Below are 26536 nucleotides of genomic sequence, written 5' to 3' on the forward strand. Positions count from 1 at the left end.
TCACTCTCCCACAATTTTATATGTCCTTAACTGTGGTAGTGCCAATCACCATCTCCCTGGACTTGTAAGGATCCTTTCCTTTCATCCTCTCATTCCAGTCTTGTTTTCACAAGGCAAAAGTCCCAATTTCTTTAGCTAAAAGCCCTAGCAAGGATGAGACAAACTGTATTCCTCCCTGAGCTGGAAAGCAAAGGCCACAGCCACCCCTGGAACTCAAACGACCCCTGCCCTGTCTCCTTACCCACCCCGCTCATTTTCCTAAGGAGCTGGGGCTGCACAACTGCTCCGGCTTTCCGTTCCTTAGTTCCTGTCCACGGGGTTTGACCTCTTGGCCCACCTAACAACACTTGACTGAGGAAAAGAGTCTCTGCTTACAAATACTCACAAAAGGACAGAGGGAAGACACTCCGTTAATGCCATCACTAAAGGAAGAAGAAAAACGTGCAGGCTTCCTTCTGCTGGCTGACCAACGGAAACAGCAGAACCCACCGGAGCGCCGGCCGTCCCCTTCATCCGCAGCCCGTAAAGCCACGCATCGCTGAGCGCAGACACACGAACTGCTGCAGGGTTTCGCTATCCTGCTGCCAAGGAGGAACAGGAGAACACACCAGTGCAGACCTGAAGTGTGAACTGGCAAAGGTCGGCTGTGTCAGGAGATAACGCTGACGGCACCACCGCCGCCGCCCTTCCCCGTCCCCTTTGGCAGCACGGGCACAACCCCTGCCGCCCCGCAGGAGCACCCGGAGGCAGGGAAAGCCTACTGCACGCGTCCTTGAAAACCCACGGTGAATTTGCATCATATTACAAACTAACTATAATAATTTATAAATAAATAGCATTAAAAAGATCACGCTTAGTTCAGTGAACCCATTTTCCGGTGGGTTAAACTGGAAACCAGAAACAGGAAGGATAAACACATTTTACTTTTTTAAAAATGTGAAAAACTTCTAAAACGCAATCCTATACTTGAGAATATGCTGAGAGATACACACAGAACTTTGGATTTTCTACAAACCCAAGTACCCTCACACGTTTCGTTTTCCTGTTCTCCTAGCACATTCGCACTGCCCGCAGAGAGGGTTGCGTTCATCTCTAACCTACAAAGCTCTGGTTTGTCTAATTACTCTGACCTTCTCTGATTCTTGGCAAAATTAACCTTTTCCTTTTGAAAGTATTTCCTCTGAGAAGCGAACTGAAAGCCCGCTTGCAGGGCCGCAGATACAGCCGAGCACAGTGTCACTTTGAATGCTACCACACAGGAGCCTCAGTCTGAAAGCCACCACTGGTGCCAGGACCTCGCAGGCTCCCGACTCAAACGCCGCATTGTGTTAGCACAGCTGTGTCCACACGCACAAAGCGAGGGGATCACGCAAAACAGGGTCCCCACTTCCATCATTCTTCGGGCTGCAGAAAGGGTTCACAGTCTTTTTTATCTTCTTCAAATAACATAAGGGCAGACTACTTGTAGAAAAGAAACAACGCATACAGAAAAAACGACAAGGCACTCTTTGCATATTTTTTTATTTTGTCATTTTAATTAAAGTGTTTGAAAAACCTTGCAAATAACCATTCCCTGATCCACAACCCTTTTCTTCATGCGCTGGTTTCAGTTTTACCTCTGCCACCTGCCCATAAGGGGTTTGTGCGGGCTCCCCCTGCAGAAAGCCTGGTTGCCACCAGGACCACGTCAGGGCCCCCCTTCTGATTCCTGCATCCTGAAGCACCAACGCTCCTCACCCTGGTAAACGTAACAATGCTGTTAAAATCACAGCTGTCTTTCACTACGCATTTAGCCATGAACCGTGAGTCACTGCTTACGGAACCCCTACCTGGACAGACGTGGACCTTCAAGGGGCTGAGAACCAGCCCATGCATCAGGCTGGTATATTACCTGACTTAATCTGGAGTGGGAATATCACTGCCAAATTCATACATTTCTCTTTCTACATCTGGTTTCAGCTAGTCATCGCTCCTGCCTCAACCAACCTCTTGCCCACAGGCTTGTTTTTCCCCTTTGATTCCAGATCCTGCTCACTGGCAGCATTTAAGAGACGGAAGGATCAAGAGGAATTGCTTTGAACCTGTCTCAGCATGGCACTCTGGGCAGAGGTTCTAAGGCCCATCAGGTTCTGGACAGGCCTGCTGCCCCACAGCTGTCTGCTCCCTTATCTCTGCTGAAGTCATAACTGCAGAAACAGCAGTACCTGAAAGCACACCTGGGCTGGGCTGGCTCGCTCCCACTGACACGAACAGACACCGTGTCACTCTTTCCAACAGGAACGTACAGTCACACACCAAATGCCTCAGAAGAGCCAAACCTTAAGCCTGGCTGAGCATGGCAAGCCACCAAGAGGATCATGTTGGCGGCGAGGGCTGCCTCTGCACCCCTTCCAAACACTTTCTTCTGCCTCTCTCCCACTAACCAACCTCTTCCCGCTGGCTCCCATGCCGTACTTTCCACATAACTGAAAGGGAATAAAAACCCAAGTCATTTCCTTTGGCACAGCGTTTAACCGTGGAGGATACCACTACATCTCTTATAAGAGAACGATTGTACGTTGATACATTCACGTCTTGTTTTGCCTCCAGACATGTCAGAGAAATACATCTGTAGGACTGGCTTTGATTCGGGCAACCTTTCGGAAGGTTCGTATTACTCCCCCATTCCCTGGCCTGGATATCTCACAAAACTAGAATTTCTCGCAGTATTTCAGTAATTGCCATTTGTTATTCCTGCCCAAACCAGTGAATAATAGAAGTGAAAACATTCAGAAATAAGTTTTCACACCCCTTAAAAAACATTTAACATTGAGCTGCAGTTCCCAGAACAGGCAAGAAAAGGTAATCACTTGAATTACAATATAGTTTCAAGGTCTGGAGAGGCTTCAGAACTCGCAATGAAGCACTAAGTGAGGTGCGGAGCGGGTGAGTTACAGCACCTGCGTGGAGGTGGAGATGGACCCGATAACCACCCACCGATGGGTTTCTGAGCCATCACCCACGAGCTAGGGTTAAGTGATCGGATGTGCTTGTTCTGGTATTACACAGCTGCACCTAGCACAGCTTCTTTTCGTACAATTTACTCTTCTGCACCTGACAGTTACTGATACACACCTAACTTGCTCAATCATGTTTGAAAAAGCCACGGGCATGCTGACCTCACTGCAAGCCGGGTAAGGCCACCGTGCACACCGCTGAGCACCAGCCCCTGAAGCGCACGGCACCGTTCAGTACATGTGCGCACAGTCTGCAGATGCGAGCAACATCAGAAGACAGGAGAGAAAGTATAAATAAGATTTTCCTGCTAAAATAAACTACATTCACCGACATTTTTTAAGGATTTGCCAAAACGTAGACGAACATTCTTAAAACTATCATACTATGTGGTGTTTGTTCTTCAGATTCATACATTTTCAGGACTACTTCAGGATCAATATTCTCCATTATCACCATTCTGTGACTGTAATACACAGGAACGTAAATCCTGCAACATGGTAATAGAGCAGATTAAACTTGAACTTGCATCCATACCATGGCAAGAGCGTTCTTGCATACACGGTATCTTTACCTAACAGTTGAGGTACACGTGTTTTAAGCAATAAATTCAGTACTAGACATGGAAATATGCCTTGCATTTTACCATTTATTTGCAAGAGTCTGTGGGTCCTTCCTCTGACGGATTAATCCCACACACCCTACGTTTCCGTGAGTGGCATTGAGCTGTGCAGCTGTGGGTCTGCTTTTTGTTCAAGAACAACTGTATTTGTGTGTCATTAGCTAAATTTCTACTACTGCTTTCTGGCCAAGAGGTTGAAGTAATCGAACAGCCTATAGGAGGAAAATGGCCCGCAAGTTTTTGCGGTTGCACTGCTCACTTTGAACACCTGCACGTCACAGACTTTGGACAGTGTGCTGTTACTCACTGCTTGTAACACCTGTGCAGAACACCACTGCGTGCCTCCGCCACACTCTGCCCCGCACTGCTCCAAGGCGGCGACTGGCTCCTCCTGCACAATCAGCGCACAATCAGTGCACCAACACTGCGCTTGGTGCCGAGTAAAGGATCTGTTTCTCAATGAACAAAAGAAGATACTTTCACCAGAGAGACTAAAAGAACACTGCTTTATATCTTGAAGTATTTATTTGGTTTTGTGCACAGGAAAGACTGCAAGAAAATATTTCACTTAATTAAACCAAACTAATTGCTCTCCATACAAAGACCTCCCATGTAAGTATAGCAGACAGCCTATACTAGCGAGAGTTTTCACTGCTCTAACCTGTCAGGATCCTCCAATGATGACTAGATACTCAGTTGGACAGACCACACCACTGACTGCCTTGGCAGGAGTTAAAAACAACCCACCCACAATCAACCACAAGCCGCCACACGAGATCCCAGGCAGAAACCTCACTTAATTTGAACGGTCTTTACTTCTTGCCTGTTTGAGGCAAGGGGACGCATAAACAGAGCAGCCTAACAGTCTGGGGCTGGGGGATCCGTTTGGAAGACGTTTTCTTTTAAGTGACAAGGGAGTTTCAGAAACTCAAATACATACAATCTACAGTTTAGTCGCTAAATATGCTTACACCAAATAATCGAGAGAAGCCAAACATGACACTCTATTGCGATAAACGCTCTTTATTGTTTCTTCTTCCACCCCAATTCTTCACGAAAAAATGGTGAAAACAAGAAGTTTATGACACACCAATGAAAGCCAGGAAATTCAAAGCTGAAGGCTTCTGAAATATCTGTCCCAAGTTAATTCCACTCCTCTTCCTGTTGTTTATATATATACACCACGGGACTGACAGTGTCAACCAAGCTTCTTGGCTTGAGTCTCAACCCGGCTAACTTGGAAGTCATGTAAACGTGGGTCATCCTTCCTATCCTCATGTTGCTCCTCCTGACCCTCCCCCAGAGGACAATTGTTCCCTCTGATAACCATCTCTGGTCCCCCCGTCTTCTGCCACTGCTGACTCGCAATGCCTCGGCCACGCAAAGGCCACTGCTGCTTTCCTGCTCCGCTTCCCTGTTTCCTCAGCCTGTCCATCACCAGCTCTCCTCTCACTGCTTATCTCGACCAGCCCCAACTTCTCCTGCCCCAGCCCCTACACCAAACTTGCCCTCACTCTCACAGCTGAATCCCCGAGGATAAAACCCCGTGACCTTCACAGCTTTCCTCCCTGTACCTGTGAGTTTTCCATCCCCCAACCCCAGTCTCTTCACCTGTTGCAGTTTTCACTATTTTCTACTTCCTACTAAAGCTCCTCTCCTTTTCTACTCCTTTCTCCCCAGCCATCTGCATAAGGATCTTGGAAAGACAGATGTATTTCGTATAACAAGACATCTCCAAGACCCAGCATTCTGCACAGGCTTGAGCAGCCTTCCCGTCCTCGCCCCTTCTTCCAGCATCACATTTGTATTCGAAAAGCTGGCATCATCACCTCAATAACTCACCTATCTGCACCTTTCCTCAAGTCCCTCAAAAGACCAGGACATATACGCTCCCATATGTAAGGAGGGAGGTACTGATGCCACAGTTACCAGCTGGGTCTCATAGTACAGAGAAGGGCTGAAAGCCCCTACCCCAGGCTGTCTTCATCCAGACAAGGAAGAGGTGGTCTTCTCTCTCCCTAGATTTTGGGAGGAGCAGTTTCCCCTTCTCTATCCAACCTGTTTGTGATATAGGGTACTTGCGATATGGAGAACACCACCATCACCAAAGTTTGCTTCCTCGGCAGCACGAGCAGTCGCACCAAGACCCCTCTGATTACTGCTGGGAGCTTCCCTTTCCTCACCGGATTCCTGAGCCCACAGGAATCACCAGCAGGGGAACTCCTGAACAAGCAAGTGTGGGTGTTTAATTCTCCGCTATTTGTTTGCTTGTGTAAACAATTTGTTTTCTCTATCCTGGGACAGAGTGTTTCGAAATAAGTGTTTTGGAAGAAAATAAGCCTCGCTTGTCGAAATGGTGAAATTGGGTCAAAGTACTGACAACAGCAGACCATTCCGAATTCAAATGCATTGGTGACTCCACATGTTTACTGTATGGGCAGGTTATGTTATGTACATACGTCAGATGAAGAATTTGTGGCACATTTTTTCCTTTCAGATTGGAATCAAATGTGACCCAATCTAGAAAGTGAGGCAGCAGCCAGATGAGAAGGCACTTCCAGGTTCAGTTCTTGCTGACACGCTGGTACCAGAAGACTCCCATGAGTGTTAGCAACAAACCTTGGCCATCGTTGTGCACGGGGAGCTGGGACCGAGCACCCTGGGATACAGGTTTACTCTGTCCCTTTACAAATGAAAAATTAAACTGTTTAACAGCTAACACATTCCATCATTCTCTTTCTGCAGATAATAAAGAGAAAGCTGCCAACGGCTGAAAATAGCTCTTGTGGTTACATACCACAGTTTCAAGACTTCACACAGCATTATTTTATTGCTTCTACATCTGGTGCCAGTTATTTTTATAGGGTTTCTTTGTATAAATTCAGCAACACGAAAAAAACCCTTCAAAGTCTATCAACCAGTCTTAAAATAAACACCACCAAGTCCATTTCTCTCTGTTCTTCTGTTCCTCAGCTACGATGTATCCCCTGCACAAACACAAGCCCATGTCTCTGGAGAGTCGCAAATCTGAGCGAGGGGAACTCAGTCCACCCTACACCTCGTTGCTCCTGTCCCGCTCTGCCTTTCTTGCAGAACCATAGCACCAAAGGCAAATCGAGGAGAAAATAATCACCTTCCTTTCACAATCCATGGGCCACGACCTCACCGGAGCAGGTGAACATGAGCAGCGTCCAGCAAGGAGCTGCCACCAGCATCCCCCTGCACACAGCAGTCCAGCACACTCCAGCATTTCCACCGCACACCGGACAAGCGGAGCTGCCCACGGGCGCTGCTGAGGCCAGCCCGCCACCCCAAGGCTCAGCTGGCAGCTGATGCTGAGCACGCCGCGGTACCCAGGGAAGCACAAGCGCAGAGGGGCGGCCACCCGCTCTCCCCACGCCCTTCCCCGTCAGCTGGGCAGCTCGGGCAGGAGCAAAGCTCCGTCCCTGCCCGCAGCCCCGAGTGACAGCAGCTGCTCTCAGCTGCCGCTCCGGCTGCATTCAGCTCACGCTTCCCACATTTATTCTTAGCTTGAAGGGCCAGCACCAATTTTTACCCCCTTCTCCCTTTCAGATAAAAGTTACGTTCTGCAGAACACAACTGCTGCAGTCCCTCCCTCGGCCAGGGAATCTCATTTGGCAATGGATAGGAGAAACAGACCCAGATTGTAATCCAGCTTTAGAAACATATGAATCAATTTTTACTCTGCAATTCCATTTCTCCTTCTTCCATGCTTCGCCCCCCCGCCAGTGACGCTTTCCACCTCTGCTCCCTTGTACAGCACCAAACACGGACCACCCCGTGCAACCAGCGCTGCAGAATTCAGCTGCAGTAGCTGCTCGTTTGAAGCCTGCACGTTCAGTGAACTTTTGACAACTTCTGCTCGTTAATCTCTTGATCGGAAATGCATTCCAAGCCCACAGGCACCTTCAAACAGCTGCCATGCTTCTTAGCAGCTTGTCATAAAAAGCAGCATCTCTCTCCAGGCTCCTCAAATGCATAAATTCACACCGAAACATGCCTGTCCTTGCACTCACGCGTTTCACACCCACACGCAAATCACGCTGACACCACCTACCATATTCAGGCCTGGAACAGTAATAGTTTTAATTTGCCATTTCATGACCACCAAGGCTGGAACTTAGAGACTGTCCTGGAAATGATCACTTAGGCACTTTGCATCAACCCAGGACCTTTACATGTTTACGTTTGCATATGTAAAGTACAAACGTCTTGCTGGATGCAAAGCTTACTGAGCATGAGCTGAATACTATGATCTACTTTTCTTAATTTCATTGTCCTTTCGATGCACCAGTTTCCAGCAAAATGTCCCAAATGAAGATTTGTGCCAGCAAAACAAAGGCTTTTTTCCTTTGTGCTGGGACGGAAGGGCACGCTCTGCCCTGCGCAAACACTTGTAACCAGCGCTACAACCCCGCTGTGCCTGGAAGGGATCGCGCAGGGAACACAACGTCCCACCGAACCAAAAACCCCAGGAGTCTCCCGGTCACAGCCGACGCACTGTGTCCCAGCAGGAGCTCTAACTGCGCTGCCGAACACCTGCCTTCGTCTGTGAAGGGAAAGGTGAGATGAACCCGTGTGTCGATACCGAGGCTTCTCTGTTCAACTCAGCAGTTCTGCCGCCCTCGCGCCTCCTCGGCCCGGCCCGGCCCGGCTGAGCGGCACGGCACGCTCGGCGAGCACACAGCCAAGGCGGGCGAGCACTTCCACTGGTTTCCACACATTCGTCCTCAAATGTATTTAAATACGTATTTTTGCATATGCACAAAAAGCATCATCAATTAAGAGAAACTACTAAGCAAAGTATTAAGAAGACAAGGCTGCGGATTCTCAGACAAGTTCAGAGAGGGGATGTCAGCACACACAACGCACACCGTGTGAAGGAAAAACCAGTAAGGCTCTGGGTTATTTTCATGCTGGAAGTATGTTCCAACAAAGTCAGGGTCAAAGAGCCCTGGAGCTAATTACTGGAAAGCATGGATCTGTATTCAGCAAATATAAAGCAGAAGCCAAAGACATCATTTCAAATTGGAAAAAAAAAAAAAGAGAGAGAGAACCACTGCAAAGCCCCAAGAGCTTTTCTTTCCCAGCCGACCGGGGGCCCCGGTGCAGAGCGCTGGTTCGGCCCCGGGCACTCGCCAGGTGACGTTCACTCTGGAGCCGGTGCATTACGGAGCAAGAAAAGCTTGGTTTTTGAGGGAAGCCCCTCAGAATAAAGTTGTTTCTGCATCTAAGCCTGTATATATGAGATAGGGGAGACAACTGTGAGCATGCCTCAAAGTCAGTATGCAGTGCTCCGCTGGTTGTAATGGAGCAACCGCCATTCACACCTACGGGTTTGTCCCTTAAATACCATACACAATGACCCAGTGCTTGGGACTTCCCAGAACGCAGGAAGACATCATCTGCCGATGTGCAACGCGGGGCTCTCGCTCTCCAGAGACAAGCCCCAGGTCAGACACCCCGAGAGCTTCCACTTACACGGCTGTCTGGGAACCCTGCTCCAGGACGAGGGGAACAACGCCCCTCCTTTGTCTCATCCCGGGCTCTTGTCACACATCATGTCCACAGACCAGCGTCCTCCCTGGTGCGGCACCGTAACAGCCTTCACACAACACCCACCACAAACAGGTTCGCTAATTCCAAATCATACGTGACTATACATCACAAAACAGTTATTCCTGCCAGAGAACCTCCCTTTGCTCCTGTCACTGCATCATGGCAAGATCTCCATGCTCCTGCCATTTTCACACCGATGGCAGAACCCCTACCAGCTTCACAGGGAACAGCACAGCACTAAGCTCAGCAATTTTCAACTGGGCTGTTTGGAACTGTATTTCCAAAAAAACAGACGAACCTACTGAGAAAATGTGTCTGCAGCTCACAACTTCTTCTCCTTCATGTGTAATTTTTTCCTCTGCTGATCTCAAGGCAGAAAAACAACCCCAAATATCCACATCTGCTGCATCAGCCAGCGTCTTCTCAAAGAACTGCAGTAGACAGACGACCATTTCCAAATCATTGCACAACAATATTTCCCAGCTTCTCCTAAGCACACAACCAATGGACATACTATCAATCTTGCAATTACAAGACAATTCATTTTAGTCACTTTTCTTAGAGAACACATTTAACTCTTTCAGCAAACTTTCAATAAATTACGTGAGAAAGAAAAAAAAATGACAGAAATATGGCTGTGGCCACCCTGCAAAATTTTCCGTTGTATTGCGAAGAGTTAAGCACGGGCTTTACATGTGTAGACTCTCAAAAACCACAAAAGGCAACAAAAAGTTACAAGGATGAAACAAGCTCTTGGGTTTGATTCTATGACTCACAAGTAATAGCAAAAATTCAGGAGCAACTCCCATGAAGTTGCCAGAATAGATATAAAACTCACTGTCAAGAGCAGAACTAGGCCTGCACTCCTTCAGTTGAGGAATGATCCTCATAAACACTGGATTTTCCGAACATTACAGATCCTGCAAATGCCATGCTACATTAATCTGCTTTCTGTTTTACCTGTTAACTTCAGACAGCAGCACCGGGCTGCAGAAAGTCAGCTGCCAACACCTGTGTGCGGGGATCCCCGGGCGCCAGGCGTGGGGCCCGGAGCAGCCCCTGCGGAGCCCAAGAGCCCCCCGGCCCCAGCTCCCGCCCCTGGCCCGGGAGCTCCTCTCGGCCACGCCGCCGCGGGAGCGGGAGTGGGCGACTGGCCGTGGCGCCCGGTGCGCCCTCACCACCCGCCATTTCTGCACCAGTGCCGCGGAACAAGATGGCACAGTACGAAGACTGTACCTGTTTGTCTTGCTCCACCTCCAAGAGGCCCCCTAAGCCAAACTAGAACAGGCTGGGTTACAGAACAGAATGTCTCCCCTGCCAAGTACGTACGACACAGGGTGCAGACCACGTAAGCACTTCAGGCTGTACCGTCAGAAGCGCGAAGTGGAAGGAGCCACCCTTCCGCAAAGCGGTACGGCTCACCGCTGCCGAGACAGAACTGCCACAGCCCTGCCGGCCCTCTCCTTGTGCTGCTCGCACCGCAGGTACCGGCCCCGGAACGGGCAGGGCAGGCCGAGCCCGCGTGCCCGAGGACCGGGTCACTGCAGCTGGTGGCACGTCAGATGAAACTAGTGACCCTAAGTGCTCCTGTTCTAGATCACGCACACCGTAAATGCTAAGCAGCGCACATGACATCCTCTCCAGCTCTCAGGAACGTGCTCCATAACAAAATACAGGATAACTCTACTGCATTAAGTACCTTGCTGTAGAATTTTTTGTGTCAGGAATAATTTGTTTTCAATGTTCTAAAATAAGATGACATGTACTGGAAATTAGAGCTTCATATCCAGCCAACTCCTACGACATCACCTCTGTGGTTTGTTACACAATGACTTAACACAAGGTGCCAAATATTTAGTTACGCTTCTGTCCCCTCTCCTGATACACCCTACCAATTGAACAAGTGACCTGAACAAAACAAACAGTTTAACTGGCAACACTTGATTCTGCTTAGCATTCTCGCCACGCAACTCTTAAGTAGGGAATTTTAGAGGCTTTCTGTGAGACACAGCTTGATAAATCTCTGATTACAGCTCAGAGGTATGTAAACCTCTTATTTTCGAGATCTGCATGGTACGCGGAGTATTTAGAGCCACAGGCAAGTCCTGCACGGCCATGGAGCCTGCGATACACGACCACAGAGCCAGGCTTCTGCACGCTGCTGTGCTGGGAGTCACTACGCCTACAGGGCACCACCAGGATTCCGCTGCCGAGCCCCCCCGCGACCCTACGGGCTGACAAGCTGGGGCTGCGGTTGGGTAACGCGTCTTAAGAAAAGGACTGAGACCATATCTGCTTCATATAGCACCGTACCGATTCGCTCCTGCTGTTGGGAGATGAATTACATTACTTATCACTAAAATGTGACAGCTACATTATTCTAGTAGCTAACAGAAGCTTTTTACTGGTTAAGGCAGAACAGTTCTGTCAATTTTTTTTTTTTAAGCAGTAGCTCTCCTGTGAAAAATTCAGTGACCCTACCACTCATTCAATGCCTTCGTAACGACGTTTGATCTGTCTTCAGAAACAACCCCAAACATCCCCGAGCCTTAAGTAAAAGAACCAGTCGTCTTCTTCCTTAGACATACTTGAGAGCAAGAGAAGCCAACTTTCCTGGTCTCATTTGCCACACATCGAAACCCTCACACTTGGTCACACACTCGGTGCTTCAGCCAGCTGGGGGGGAAAACCAGAGCAGTGTCACACAGAGACCATGGCCTCACCACCCCAGGGACACGGGCTGGCTGGGAGCGTGACGGGGAACCCGGCCAGGTCGCCCCCGAGAGCCCCCACGCCCCTCGTCCAGCCCCCGGCAGAGCCCCGGCCAGCACAGCGGAACTGAAACTCGTGACAACACGATCCACAGCCAGGCCACCTGTGCTCCCAACAGTGGAGATCACCGGGTTCGCACCTTGTCCAGCACAAAAGTTTCTCAAGCCACTAGAAGTTTTTGAGACAAACTCGAAACTCTAAAGCTTAACAGGATCAGTTTCTGAGCACGGACTGGTATTTGTGTTGGCTGTTCTTTGGAAGCCTTAGCCAAGAGGAAACCCACGTTACAGCTATGGCACAACCGGGTCTGCAGGCTGAGCCGCCGGGGACACCTCACCGTTTCCAGCAGCACTGTCTGATCCCAAACCTGGTCAGGGGCAAAACCAAACAAAAACCCCAAACATTTACAAGCTTACCCAACATAAACAGATTGAAAACTACAGAAATTCCTTGAAGAAAAGAGTCAGCCTCAAAAAGAATTTGGTGAGTGCATTCCCAGCAACGTACAGGAACCTTGTTCCACACAGCTGTTTCCATCACCAATACTGGTGATATTACTGGTGCTTATTACTTAGTTTACGTTTTAGTTAACACAAAGAACGAGACAGTGGATTGAATACAAATCCATTCAATAAAATTAAATGCATCCTAGGATTACTGTACCACATAAACGTCTTCAGAATCACAGCACAATTTTGTTGCATAGCTGTGTGATCAACAAACAATTCTGTTTACCGTAGTCTTCCTGCTCATCTAAATATTCAAGTTCCAAGTAGCTATTAAGAATTAAATATTTTTAGAGCTAAACAGATCTAAAACTAATGAGACTTAACACAGATCTGACCTGAGGAAGGGTAAGAGCTTGGTTCAACAGCTACACTGCACATTTTATCAGAGCAAAACACAGAATTACTCACGGAGTCAGCACAGACGTAGCTGAATTGGAGTCACCGTGGAGTGCTGGAGTCCACAGCCTGTCCTGACCACGGCCTCATCACCCCCACAGCTCACACCTGGGCAAACACGCACTAACTCAGGCACCTGGCAAGACCCTCAGCTCCCCACCAGCCACGTTCCAGTGGAGAACCCATTCCCGCAAGCACTGTCCTGTTTACCCCCAGGGCCTTTTGCCCACACAGAAATACCAACAGGAAATCATGTTTTGCTCAAACCTCATCAACAGAGCTGTGCTGGCAAAGGCACAAGAAGGTGCTCCTTACTTAAAAGGGCTTAAGTGTTAAACTTCGGGAAACAAGCAAGTAAAACAAAAGAGAGCTGAGTAACATAGAAGGATGAGAAGACAAAGGAATCAGGCTAAGGCAGGAAAGTACACCTTCTGCTGTTCTACGTCTATCAAATCGGACCTGTGTGATTTAAAGTAAAGTTTAACCTAGGTATGTATACGGAAATATTTCAGAAGAAGAACTGGCAAGACAAGCGTTGTACCCCCATCTTTTGGGCCCCGGTAACCCCTATTCCAGCCAGAAAAGGGACGCAGGTGCCCAGACCGAGAAGCCTTTGTTCAGCCTGGCGAAAGCCCGGTGCACAGCCCGAGCTGCTGCGCTGCCCGCGGGCCCGGGCCGGGACAGCCCCGCGCTGCGAACGCGCACGAAGCTTCTGCCAAGCCTGCGCGACCCTGCCTCACGGGGAGCGGGCAGCAGGAGCGAGGCCGGGCAGCAGGAGCGAGGCCGGGCGGCTCGGCGCGGGGCGCGCCAGGAGGGTCCCGGCGGGCCGGCAGCGGCCCGAGCCCCGGCAGAGGCCTGGCGCGGAGCACCGGCCCGGGAGCGGGCCCTGGAGCGCGTCCCGCGGGAGCTCCCCGGCCGAGGCCTCAGGGGGAAGCAGCGCGGCGGTTGCAGCCCGGCTCCTCACCTGCGGCCCGGCGGGCACAGCGCGCTGCTCCGCGGAACCAGCGGCCGCCGCGGCCCGCTCCGCGGCCCTCCTTCCCTCCCTTCCCTCCCTCGGCCGCCGTTTCGGGAGGCGGTTTCAAGCGGCCCCTCAGCACAGCGCGCCTCAGCCTCCCCCGGCCCTTACCTCACGGCGGCCAGCAACCGGCAGCGCTGGCGGAGCCGCTGGCGGAGCCGCCGCCGGGCCGCGGCTCCAGGAGGGGCCGCGGCTCCGTGCCCGCCCCTCACCCGGAGCCGGCTCCCCGGGGCAGCGCCTGCGCCCGCCTCCCGCTCTGCTCCCGGGCCTCCGCTCCGCTCCCCCCCGCCGCCGGGCCGCAGGCGCTCCGCGCAGCCGAGCTGGCCGCGATCCGTAGCCGGGCCGGTGGGGCGGGGCTGGGCGGGGCTGCGCGGGAGCTGCCCGCGTCGCTCCTCCCGCCGCCGTCCCGCCCCCGGCCCCGCGCCCCCCGCCGGGCGCAGCGGAAGGGCCGGTGGCGCAGCAGGGGCAGCGGGCGGAGAGCCGGGGCGGCTCAGGGGCGCTCCCGGAGCGCGGGGTGGCCCTGCCGGGAAGGGGCTCCTCTCACACACCCGCCTGCCGTGCCGGCCGCAGGGCTCGTCCCGCCTGCTCTTCTCACTGCAGCTAACGAACTGGAGAAAATAAATTGCAGCACCGATGTCATTAGGATGTGCATGTTCCACAGTCCATTCCAGGATCCTAACGCTATTTCACAAGCTTATTAGATTTATTTCAGTGCAAGCTATTTCAATAACAAAAGACTGGAAGATTTTCCCTCCAGTCTGGCAGCCGCTTTCTCTGTAATAGAGAAAAATTAAAAATGACAGCAGCCGCCCTCAGACAGCAGCTGACTGATGAGGAACATGCTCAAAGACACACAGTGGTGGACAAATCTACTTAAAGGGGGTATAGTGATTCCAAAATTCAGACCATTAAAATGAAAGGCAGATGCTCACCTAGATTTGAGGAAGCAGGACAAAACAATGCTGTCTCATTTACAGGGTGATGGCATTTACATTAATGCACAGCTTCTGTGAAAGTGGCCATTAATCTTCAGATGTAAGAGACCTGGCTGGCTCATGGATGCAACCACTCAATGCATCTGAGCAGCTTCTCTTGCTGCAGCTTCCCTGTAATCTGTAGCTGGCTTTTGACAGAGAGGTGTGAAACCTTCCTGGCGTGAGCTGGAGCCAGCTGAAGCAATCCTGCCCGCTGGTTGTGCAAGCACCGGTGAGTCCTGCGAGCTGGAGCCTTCTCGCTCCACCTGCCACGTGTGCCACACAGAATTTGGACGTTAAAATGCGTTTAGCACACGGGATTCTGTGACCGCCTTTTCAGTCCTGCTGCCCTGGAAGCTGCTGGTGTTTACCCGGGTGGCCTAGTGGATGGTACTGACGCCCAGGGTTGCAGCGCCTGGCTCGCCATGGTCAGAGCCCCTGGATACCCGTACGGAGAGAGGAGACACCGCTGCCCCCAAGAGCGTCTGGGAGCAGTTCAGTAAGGTGCCCACCAGCCACAGAAGAAAAGGAGCAAACAAGAGGTAGTAAATGAGAGGCAGGTCGGGACATAGCCAGCTGGGCCAAACTGGAGCAGAACTGAGCTCCAAGGACAGGAGGAAATTACTGGAAAAGACCTTGCACATACAGCCTTTCATGTACCTGAGATACTGGGTGAAGTTTCACAGCTCGTGTTTCTTATTTATCCCTAACTGAGAGCCCACTCCATCCAGCTGTGAGCATGAGCTTGGCGTGACTTTCCACATATACAGCGAGCCTGCAGAAGAGCAAATTTTTCCAAGCCCTGAATTGCTGGGCTATATTTGTCATCACATGGGTGTGGAGCAGAGAGCAATGTGGAGGCTGAAGGCTTCAAATATTGGAGGGATGCCCTTGAGGATTTGACCAGTCCAGACAAGAAATGGCACTTGTCCTCCTCCAGCTGCTCACCGCTGTGCTGTTCACCTTTCTGAGCGAGGGAGGCCTTCCCATGTCATCTGGTCTTGACTGGGCCTGGGCAGCATGTACTTCAGCTCTAAAAAGCAAAAGACGTTTCTTATTTCCATTGCAAGAACAGAGGAAACAGCGTTACTGGCACCTCCGGCACCTCGAGCAGATACTGGGGGCCAGGAAACAGACTCGCGGATCTGCTGTCCCACGCTGGCAGCTCTGTCTCCTGTGCGCTGAACACGCTGCTGCACCTGCGTCCCCCAGCCCTCCAGAGCCCGGGCACGTTCGTTGGTAACTTCAGAGTGATCTTTTCTCACCTTAAAACACAGCCTGTGTTTCAGTTTATAGCACATGACAGCGATCGCTTCAGTACACTCAAAGCCTTATCCCTTGGCAGTATTGTGCATATTACACTTTGGGCTGTAAGTTGTATTTCTTGTTCTGATTTGCAAAACAACATTGGCACTCAGCTGTGTTTTATAACAGAGGAGGAGGGAGATGAGAATCAAACTGCATGAAGAAGGCACAGCAAAAACTGCTTAAGAGCAAAACAGACCTAGCTGTTTTGTTTTCCCAATGACTTTTTCATACAGCGAGCAGAGGGGACATATAAACTCACACCCATGGAAGAAAAAAACACCAAACAAACCCACAAACCAAGAAGTGAACAAGACCCAAAGAACTGAGCCAACTAGTTGTTCTGCAAGCTGTAGCAAGGCTGGTATTGGGATCCCGAGTTGTTCTGAGCTCAGGCGTGACCTGCCGTGTGCAGGCAGGCAGACGCTCTCCGTGTTCCACCTCTTCATTTTCGGGATCCAGAGGAGATTCCATCTTCTTCAAAATCTGGGTGCCACAGAGAGCACCTCCTAGTTAAGGACTCACTAGTGCTGCGGTAGACAGCTGTCCTGACCATGTAAGCCACATACCCCAAAACTTCATATGGTCAGAAGCCACAGGAGAGACACAAACCTCAAAAAGCTGGGTGGAAGAGCGTGCCCAGGGACATCCCACAGCAGGAGCTCCGTGTCCCTGGGCTCAGGCAGAGCCAGCTCAGACGTGCAGCGGGACTCCAGGCCAGGGCAGCCCCGTCTGGGGGTTCCCAGAGCAGCCCTTCCAACACGGCCTTGCTGCTGCGGCTCGGGCTGGCTCGGGGAGCTCCGCCGCTGCCCCTCGCCTGCCCGCTGCACGTGGCACAGCCATCCTGCCCACTGCACGTGGCACAGCCATCCTGCCCCTCGCTTCCCCGCTGCACGTGGCACAGCCGTCCTGCCCCTCGCCTGCCCGCTGCACGTGGCACAGCCATCCTGCCCACTGCACGTGGCACAGCCATCCTGCCCCTCGCCTGCCCGCTGCACGTGGCACGGCCGTCCTGCCCCTCGCCTGCCCGCTGCACGTGGCACAGCCGTCCTGCCCCTCGCCTGCCCGCTGCACGTGGCACAGCCGTCCTGCCCCTCGCCTGCCCGCTGCACGTGGCACAGCCATCCTGCCCCTTGCCTCCTGAAAGAGTGATTTCCCCTTCAAGAGCAGCCTCCTGGTCACGTTACACTGCTCAGCGTGAGGAGAACACCTAACGTCACTGCGGGCGAGGGTGCTCCCTGCGTCTGGTACGAGAATGGTCCTGGACCTCTCAAACAGCCTGAGGCTGAGCAATTCTGCCAATGTGAAGATAAAAAATGCTGATCATTAATTTGCTGGGGCCTGAAATTGGTAAGACGTGATGCTAGAATCCTGCACATGAGAAAGTGGTTAATCTTGTTGCTGTCTGGCACTGACAGAGCCATGTTCGGATGAACAGAGCGGGCAAAGGATGTGACTTAGTCCCGGAGGGTGGGTTTTGAGAAGGCTGAACCCTTCCACTCCATCTGGCTGCTGCTTCTCGCCACTTCCACAAGCACAGACACCCACGTCAGGCAAAGAAATAGCTTCAGAGCTGGGACTTACGTCGTACTGGTCCATTCTCCCTTTTGAGACAACACAGTAGTTCTCCTCTTCTGCTTTTTGCTTCTCATCCTCATTACCATACTTTGATCAAGTTCCTATTGCATAAAAACTTGCCTCTGTACCCAGATAAGCCCATACAGCATTCTTGCATTTACTGAACTAAAGGCTACACAAATGGGATCAAAATCAGGCTAGACAAATGTTATGAATAAGCCCCATGTCACTTCTGCCTCATCATATGGCCTCTGCAACAAGGAAGGAGAAAACGTGTCTTCTAGTTTCTGCTCATCGCAGAGCCAATCTTTCTGCTGCTGCTTTTTTCCTTTCCCTTCTTTAGGGTTGATTGCAAAGGACTGGAATCTGCTGCTTGTGACCGTTAGTCACTACAACCATGGGAAGAAATCACTCTTTCATTATTCCATGTGCTCTGAAGTTCAACACTCCCAGCCTCATCCTACGAAGGGAGATGTGGCCAGCAGCCTCGCGACACTGCCCCACACCAAGACGGATTCCCATCGTGGGGTGCTGCTGAGAGCTCCGGCAGCGGCCAGTCTTCCTGCGTCTTCCTGCGTCTTCCTGCGTCCTCCTGACAGCCAGGAAGCGCACAAGCTGAAACGCTGCGTAACTGCATTTCCAGCTCAGTGGCACTTACTTTTTACCTTCCTCAAGTACTTTTTTGAAAAAGGTATTCAAATAAAACACGTATCTGCACAGGGATGCAGGAACACTTTGACACGTGGACCAGAGCCCAGGTTTCCCAGAAGCCCTGCAGAGCACAGACCACGAGCAAGGGGCACCAGACACATCCTGCCCCGCCTGAGCACCGCGCGGGGAGACGCACGGGCCACGGCATCTGATCCCATCTCCTCACCGGCAGCCTCATTAGAGCAGGGAGCAAGAGGGGCAGGCGCAATAACATGCCTCCAGCTGCCAAGGAAAGCTCGTTCCAGCTGTGCATGGGCCAAAGCTATTCCTTACTCTACAACCCGAGGCAAAGTGACATGGGGGTAATGACGGGACCTCTGTCCAGGGAGAGGATGGCTGCCAGACACTAGCTGTGAATAACCCTCAGGAACCGGGGAAGATCAGAGCCATGTTCCGATACCTCTGCTGATCGTGTGCCTTTTTTATGGGACACCCTGCAAGGAGGAGGGAAGGGGTGCAGGGCCTGTATCTGGGCAACTGCTGCACTCCACCTGAACTCTGAGTCACCAAAGCTGCCCCCGTTCCACCACTGAAGCACAGCGGCTTGGGATGCTTCGATTTGGACACCAGTTTTAAACCACTCGGACGCACCAGCTACCGAGTGAACCAGGCTCTGCCTGCATTGCGGTGGCTGCGGCACCGGCAAACGAGAACGCGCTCTCACCACCTTCCAGAACACACCGGCTGGCGCTTCCAGTCCTTCCCTCACAGCTGCCTGGGCTTGCAGGGAAGTAACGTTTGAGAGTCATCCTTTCGTCTTCACAACACCACTGGAGAAGAGGAAAGAACAGTGTTGGTAGCCTGGCCATAGAATTGTTTGCTAAACAAAGTAATCTGTGCTTCAAATGTCCAGTTACAATAAGAAGCGACATGCACCACAGCAGTTTATGGGAAAACTGATCACTGGGGAGCACTGTGACCAACTAATGATTTGTCACTTCAGCATGATGTTTTAACAGTGCACTGCTTAATTGACCCAACAAAAATATGACTAAGGTAGCTTCTGCTTCTTAATTAATACTGTTAACATCCACCCACTGTTTCCCAAGACTTCCACCGCTTCACTATGCCCGCATGTGCATTTTTGTTCCCACCAGCAATGCCCTTCTAAGGTAGCATCAGGAATTTGCTTTATTATCTCTCGGCGGCTGAACCCGAGCACTACAAACCTGGAGAACCCGGCCCTGCCTCTGCGGGTCGGCAGCCAGGCTGCCTGCGGCCATGGGGAGGGACAGTGCCTGTAGCGGTGTTGACAGCTCCCGTCTTTATTAGTGGAAGTATCAACGTTTCTCAATGTGCTCTGAAGTTATAGTCAAGGATTTTGCCTTCAGTTTGGAGCTGCCTGTGCAAACAGCCAAGGCACACGAGGCCATCAGCCTGAGGACAAGCGGCTCCGAGCGGCAGAGGCGGGCGGCAGTCGGCTGGCGCAGACGCCGGTGAGCGGCCCTGCAGTCTGAGCCATCTCCGGGGGTTGAGCACTGAAGCCCTTGCGGGGAGCAAGTTTGTGTATAAACCACAAGAAAACCCTTTACAGAGATACACAATATTGGTCTAAAGCACCACTAAATATTGTTACCGTTCCGCAGAACAGTAAACAATTATGAAGTCAAATGGCAGGAAGCAAGAGGAAAATACAGTAGCTAAAATATAGCACAGGTGAGTCCAGGTCCATAAGTATTTACGGTCACAGAACCCAGTGGATTGCTACCTACTTGTATCTGGTGCTTAATCTTCAGTCTGGAGAGAGCTGCGACAGCCAGGAGCGAGGACAGAGCTGCGACGGGGCCGCGTGCCTGAGACACAATCAGCGCAGACCTGTGCTGTACAGACAGCCTGGTCTGAACGGGAGCATCTCAGTAACACACTAAGTAGCTTTTCGAATAAGGGTGTCAGGATCTGGCCTGTTAGGTTTAATATTTTAATCTGCTATCTAAGTGTATCGCTGCTCTAATCACAGCCACAGTGGAGTCCTTGAGGTTGAGGATTAGCGAGACCACCGGTAATCCGTGCCGTGCTGCACGGATGAAAGCGATCGAGCAGACTGACAGAGGAAATAAGGTGTATACAGAAAGCCATTATTTTCCAGTGGAGACAAAACTATCCACCAATATCTGACCCAGAGCATCCTCTGGAAAGCTGGAAGCAGATGCTGAAAATGAGCAAATCCCAACAGGCCTAATGCATATGTGATGAACCAGTTATTAACACTGAACCCAGCAAGCTTTGTCACTAGCGATGGATAGCATTCCTGCTGCTATTTGTGAGTCTACATGCCCTGGATGGCATTGTCTGCAACATTAGAAGATACACCTCTAAAATCCAAGCTCCCACTGCAGTTAGCACGAAAGAATTTTAGGCAGGACAAGTGTTGATTTAAGATCGCACAGAGAAAGATAACAGTGCATTTCTCTTTTAACGTTACTTGGTTGAGACATTTCCACAGCAGCTAATACATTATTATGCCAATTCTTTTTTCTTTTCATTCATTCTTTAAAGGCTCACTTGTAAAATCTTCTTGTGCGAGCAGTCGCAGTGAGCAACTGCTCTGGTCTGGAGTGGTTTCGTTGCACCTGCTCTCTCCGGGCTGTGGTATTTGTTTTTGTTTATTCTGTGCTGCTCTTCCCCAGCGATCCTCTTGGCACCGCGAAGGCTCCCACCAGCTACAGAGCGCCGCTTGTTCCCCGGCTCAGGGGCTGAGATGGGCCTCCTCTCGCTCAATGCACCCCGAGCAGCTGGAGGGGAAGCGGGCAATGCTCAGCGATGCCAAGAAGGGCAATCGCCATTGCAGCGGGGAGGGAAAGCACACAACCGGCGTACCTGCAGCTTGTCCCAGTGCCGTGTCTGCACGCTGCCCTTCCGGGGGCACCGCAGCGTCGCCTCTGCTGCAGGAGCTCTCTGGAGAGCAGGAGGTGCCGGAGCCCTGTGTGCAGGGGCACTGCAGTGTCACCTCTGCTGCAGGAGCTCTCTGGAGAGCAGGAGGTGCCGGAGCCCTGTGTGCGGGGGCACTGCAGTGTCACCTCTGCTGCAGGAGCTCTCTGGAGAGCAGGAGGTGCCGGAGCCCTGTGTGCGGGGGCACTGCAGTGTCACCTCTGCTGCAGGAGCTCTCTGGAGAGCAGGAGGTCCGGGAGCCCCTGTGCTCCCATTGGCACCGCAGTGCGGCGGCTCCAGGAGCTGCACGGCGACTGGCACCCCAAGCTGCCAAATGAAGGACGCTGGCGCTGGGAGCCATTCTCACCAGCAGCAGCAGAGCCATTCATCAATCAGTGCTCCTGCAAACACCACTCCCGAAGCAGGAGCCCAAAGGCTGCAGTTACCCATCAGAGGACATTGTGCTGACAACACAGGCAGGTGTGGTTTTGTTCAATCAGCAAATGGTTCAATCAGCAACAGATCGGAATCAATTGGAAATCATTAACTGCAACTTACAGAGAAAAGACCTCTCATGTCTGAATTGGTATTTCAAAGCAAATAGCTTTTTGGGGTGGCAAAGACACAAGCTGGGCCTCTGCAAAGCAAGCCAGAACTGACCTCCAAAAGGAAAATAGGATTTGTGCCCTAGTTTTGCATCTTCGTGATGGATGAGGATGGTGGGGTGGGAGAGGAGGGTTATTTCTCTTTTCACCACTTTTTACTTCTGCTCTGCTGTTTCTTTTTTGCTCTGCACCAAAGATTCCCCACGTTGTTGAGGCGAGGTTTGTCACGGCTGAAGAACAACAGCGAAGATGGCACAGCAACGGCTTCTAAAACAGCAGAGTGAACGCGTGGCTATGAAACACACACTCCTCCATAGCTCCTCCAGCAACAGCAACGATGGCTTGCCCTAACGCTCTGACTTCCCCAACTTAAACAAAAGCAGCTAGAAATTCAGTTACTCCCCCTGACCTCTGAAAACCAATTTCTAACTTCCCAGGCTGTAAGTTACACATTTTTTCTTAGCCGAAGTAATCACAAGACTGAATCAAAGAAGATGCATATTTGGCACATCCCCCTGGCCGGGGCAGGGAGCGGGAGCATCTTCAGAGTCCAACAGCCAGCAGAACAGCTCTGAACTGTGACGAAAAGCGAGATTATCTCTGAACCAGAAAACTAGTCACGGGGAAGTCTCCACAGCATCCATGAGGATTCCAACGTACTTTTTGCGTTGCCAGCACACAGAGTTGGAAAGCAAACAATCGAACCAGTGGACAATATTTTCAAGACAGCTGCTGGGCTTGCACTGCTGAAAGAGATTTTCTGCATTAACATCAAAGGTTGCACCTCATCCCTGTACTCACGGACATAGACACGGGTTCAGCACGTGTGCCTTTTCTGCACCGCAGGGCTCTCCTGCACACGGACATAGCTGCAGAAGCGTAAATAAATAACCTCTTCAGCCCATGACATACCGCTGCTTCCTGCGGACGCGGTGCTGCTTCGAAGAAAGAGATCACTTGGCAGCGTCTCTTACAAAGTCGTAAAAAAGGTGCTTTAGGCGAGGTAGCCAGTCCCGGTTACGTCTTCTCGTGCAAGGACCTCAAGCCCTTGTTCCCCAGCAGGTGTCCTGGGAGGGGAGCTCAGGGGTGTCCCCCCTGCTTGTGAGGCAGAGGAGGAAGAGTCCTGCGCCAAGGCAGCTCGGCTTGGGTTGGAGCTGCGTCTCTGCCAGCTGGTGCGGAGCACAGAGGCAGAACCGGTGCTTCACTCTAGAAGCTTGCGCGGCTTTTCTGCAGCTTTCTGTGATGGAAACTGGCTGCATCGGAGCTGTAATCACAGCAACTCCGCATTATTGTTCCAAGCTTTACTGAAAATATTACTCCACAAATGATTTCAGAGGGAGGACTGGATCTCACAAGCGCGGCTGTGGGTGGCTGAACAAAGTCCTCCAGCTGGAGCAGTGACCACCAGCTCCCGCTGCCCCGTGTCTGGAAGAGAGTAACCTCAGCGCGGTAATTCCACGTCTGTTGTTGTAACAGAGCGGAATTTGACTCACTACACAATAACATTCAGAACCCTCTCAGTGTTTGTTTCCGCAGGGACTCAGACACGGTCGCACTAGCCAGCCGACTTCTCCATGAACCACCGTGCTGCACGCACCTTCGCAGCCAACACACGTCAAGCGGCGGGGGAAACACAACGTACAAAACCTGTCTTTTCTTCTTCCTTCACTGCCTAGTTCAATAAACAGGTCAAACAAGTGGTACGAAGCCCTCAGAATTGCGCCCGAAGTGAACACGGCACTGGGACTGTGACCCGCAGGGGTGCTCTGCTCCTGCGTCCAAGCACACCCTGAGCGTCCAGTTAGTACAAAGAGAGGAGATTTTTATTGATAAACATTATATTGCCTTAGTGTAGATGTCTGACACATTATTAAATCAAACAACAAAACATTTAAAGTAATTCATTCTAATAAAACTTCTCGATATTCCATAGACAATAGTGCTGTGAATTTTGTTTATAGTATAACACATTAAAAACACGGAAATATAAGTTTCTAATTCCATAGGTTACCAGCAAACAGAGAAAAAATGCATGCTTTCAGTTCTGTTAAATCTGTAACTTACACAGTCAAGTGGAACAGCTATGCATAGAAGACTATTCTACAACAGGTTGTAAAACATACAGAAGAACTGACCTTATAATACTTGTACAAGTATGACAAAACCATTGTAACTCATTTCAAAAGGTAACGAATGTTTTGTCTGTGGCTCCACCATTTTAACACTTGTAAGCTGACTTAATAAAAAGCTATTTTGAGTAGAATCATATTACTAGAAACCACTGACCCTTTGTTTGCTGGCTGGCTGTAAATGAGCGTACGTGATATGCGCATCTGCACTCAGCTCCACCTGCGTTTTCTTCTTTAGGGTTAGAAGCATCACAGAACCTTCCCACTCAGTGAAAGGGAACCCAGAGCCTTTTGATCCCAACTCACACAAAAGGTGCTCGTATCCATCACTTCTATTGCTGTGCTTCCTGCAGCTCTGATGCCGCGACTGCACGGTGAAGCAGAGAACTCACAGCGCACGGTTCAGAGAAACCTCGGTTACATCACGGCCTGGAGACCGCGTGAGCGGGGCCGTGGGCTCCGAGGCTCCGGCCACGCTGGTGCGCCCACGGGAGCCGCACAGAGCGCTGAGCGAGCGGCAGCGGCTCCACGAGACCGCTGGGCAAGCGGGGAGGAGGACAGGGCCCCGGAGCTCAGGCCTGTGTGCCTTCCGTTCCAGCTAAGCCTGGTTTATCAGTGTATGAGTTCCCACTGCCCGCAGAGCCAGACTGCGCCCGTGGGCTGCTCGGCACACGGTCTGCGGCCAGACCGCCCGGACCCCAGAGAAGCACCGGCGCTGCCCTCCGGCACGGCCCTGCGGCCGCGGCTCCGATGGGCGCTTACCAACAGGAACAGCCAAACATCGCCAGAGCTCACCAGAGACTCCAACCGCACAACAGGAACAGCCGAACATCGCCAGAGCTCACCAGAGACTCCAACCGCACAACAGGAACAGCCGAACATCGCCAGAGCTCACCAGAGACTCCAACCGCACAACAGGAACAGCCGAACATCGCCAGAGCTCACCAGAGACTCCAACCGCACAACAGGAACAGCCGAACATCGCCAGAGCTCACCAGAGACTCCAACCGCACAGGACTTCAACAGACGGGGAAAACACAACAAAACAAACCAGAAACCAAACCACAGACCCAACCAAACCAAAATCCCCAAACCCCAACAAACATCTTCCTCGTTTGGTTTCAGTCTTGAAAACACTCAATGTGAGGATGAACCTGATCTATCATTCCTTTAGTCACCTCTTACAAATGCTGCCTGCGCTAAGTGCCCAGTAATGATTCACAGCTTTACAAGGACAGCGAAGTCAATCAAACCATTCCTTAAGGGAACATTAAGTAAAATTTGTCCCTAAACCTCCAAACAAGCAAAGTTCGCTGCCCGCCAGCTCAGCTCTCAGGCATAGAGACTGCTACCGACGGCCACGCAACCGTTCACGTAACAGATAAAGTGCATACCTGCGAAGCTGTTTGGCGTCTTTCTCCCTCTCCCTGATAAAGGGATGTGGAATTTCTCACCGGGAAGAGAAACCTTTCATCAGGAGGACAGGAGTTGTAAAGATCAAAGAGTATTCGGGCAAACTGCCGCACAACGGCAGCCCCTGCAAAACCTGCCGGTATCCCCATAACACAATGGGCAGCTCTTTGTGATGCCATGTGACTCTACAGAATCCTACTCGTGTCCTTTGCTTCTGCCATCCAGCTTGAAAAAACCCTTTAGAACAAAGTTATTCCACAAACATCTTGCTTTGGCTTCTTTCAAGAACTGTAGTTCAAGTTCTGTGCCTGCTCACTTGACCCAAGCATCGTGCAACCTCACGACACAATTCCGGGATACAGAAATGCATGTTACACGCATGGGGTTTGGCTCGCCAGGGAGAATTACTGTGAGAAAAGTGTTGTTTCTGAGAACCAAAGACAATGCGGCTGAGCTCTGCACTGGACAGGATGGGGAAGCCACGTTATGCGGATTTTGAAGATTACACAAACCTTTACAAAAGGCTGACACAGTACTCTGTGCAATCCGCCTGCGTCTTCCCCTTTTTGCTTCTCTAATCTGAGAAATCCTCAAGTCCATAAGAGCTGACCTGTGTTCGGAGGGAGATCTTCACGCTGAACCAGGGAGCTGGGAAAACCCGGCGGGAGAACATTACTTCCTCACTGAAAATTAAAACTATATAAAAACCACCAAACCCTACTCGTTGGTATCTTATGAAACATGAATTTTAATTATTGCAAATGGTACCTGGTGACAGTGATATTACAAACATTAGAGCACAACGAGTATTTGCTATTTATATACGTCTGCTCCTACAGATCAAGAGGCGAGCCCTGCAGAAGCACCTTTGGGTCTCTCAGCGTCCCTCAGCTGCTCTACTGATACAAGTCACACGAGCACCCGAGAGGTCTCAGCACCAACCGTGGCCTCAGCAGGACAGCACGATGCCTGCAGTGGCTCGGTCCGCTCGGTCCCTGCCTCAGGAAAACCTGCCCTTGTCTCCAGGTGGAGACTGAGACTGGGCTCCTGAATCTCCTGCCAGCA

At 51.2% G+C, this 26536-nt stretch overlaps 1 protein-coding gene across 9 annotated transcripts in view; it reads right to left on the reverse strand.

Moving 5' to 3' along the window:
- LOC136100286 (sodium/potassium/calcium exchanger 3-like) overlaps positions 1-26536 on the reverse strand; it is a 189013-nt gene that overhangs the window by 45859 nt on the left and 116618 nt on the right. For 2 of the 9 annotated variants that reach the window (XM_065835227.2, XM_065835226.2), the window contains exons 1-2: positions 14000-14081; positions 12886-12981 (exon numbers count right to left, since the gene is read on the reverse strand). The exons of 4 other annotated variants lie outside the window; for them this stretch is intronic. Coding sequence is in view for 1 of the 5 variants with exons in the window: in XM_071805569.1 (XP_071661670.1) it covers positions 15811-15852 (42 nt within the window). In the remaining 4 variants the exon portion in view is untranslated. Of the gene's footprint in view, positions 1-12885; positions 12982-13999; positions 14134-15522; positions 15543-15810; positions 15868-26536 lie in introns of those variants that run through there. 3 more of the 9 variants (XM_071805569.1, XM_071805570.1, XM_065835225.2) reach the window with 3 other exon arrangements.

The sequence above is a fragment of the Patagioenas fasciata genome, chromosome 3 (assembly GCF_037038585.1).
Source record: "Patagioenas fasciata isolate bPatFas1 chromosome 3, bPatFas1.hap1, whole genome shotgun sequence".
NCBI lineage: Eukaryota > Metazoa > Chordata > Aves > Columbiformes > Columbidae > Patagioenas > Patagioenas fasciata.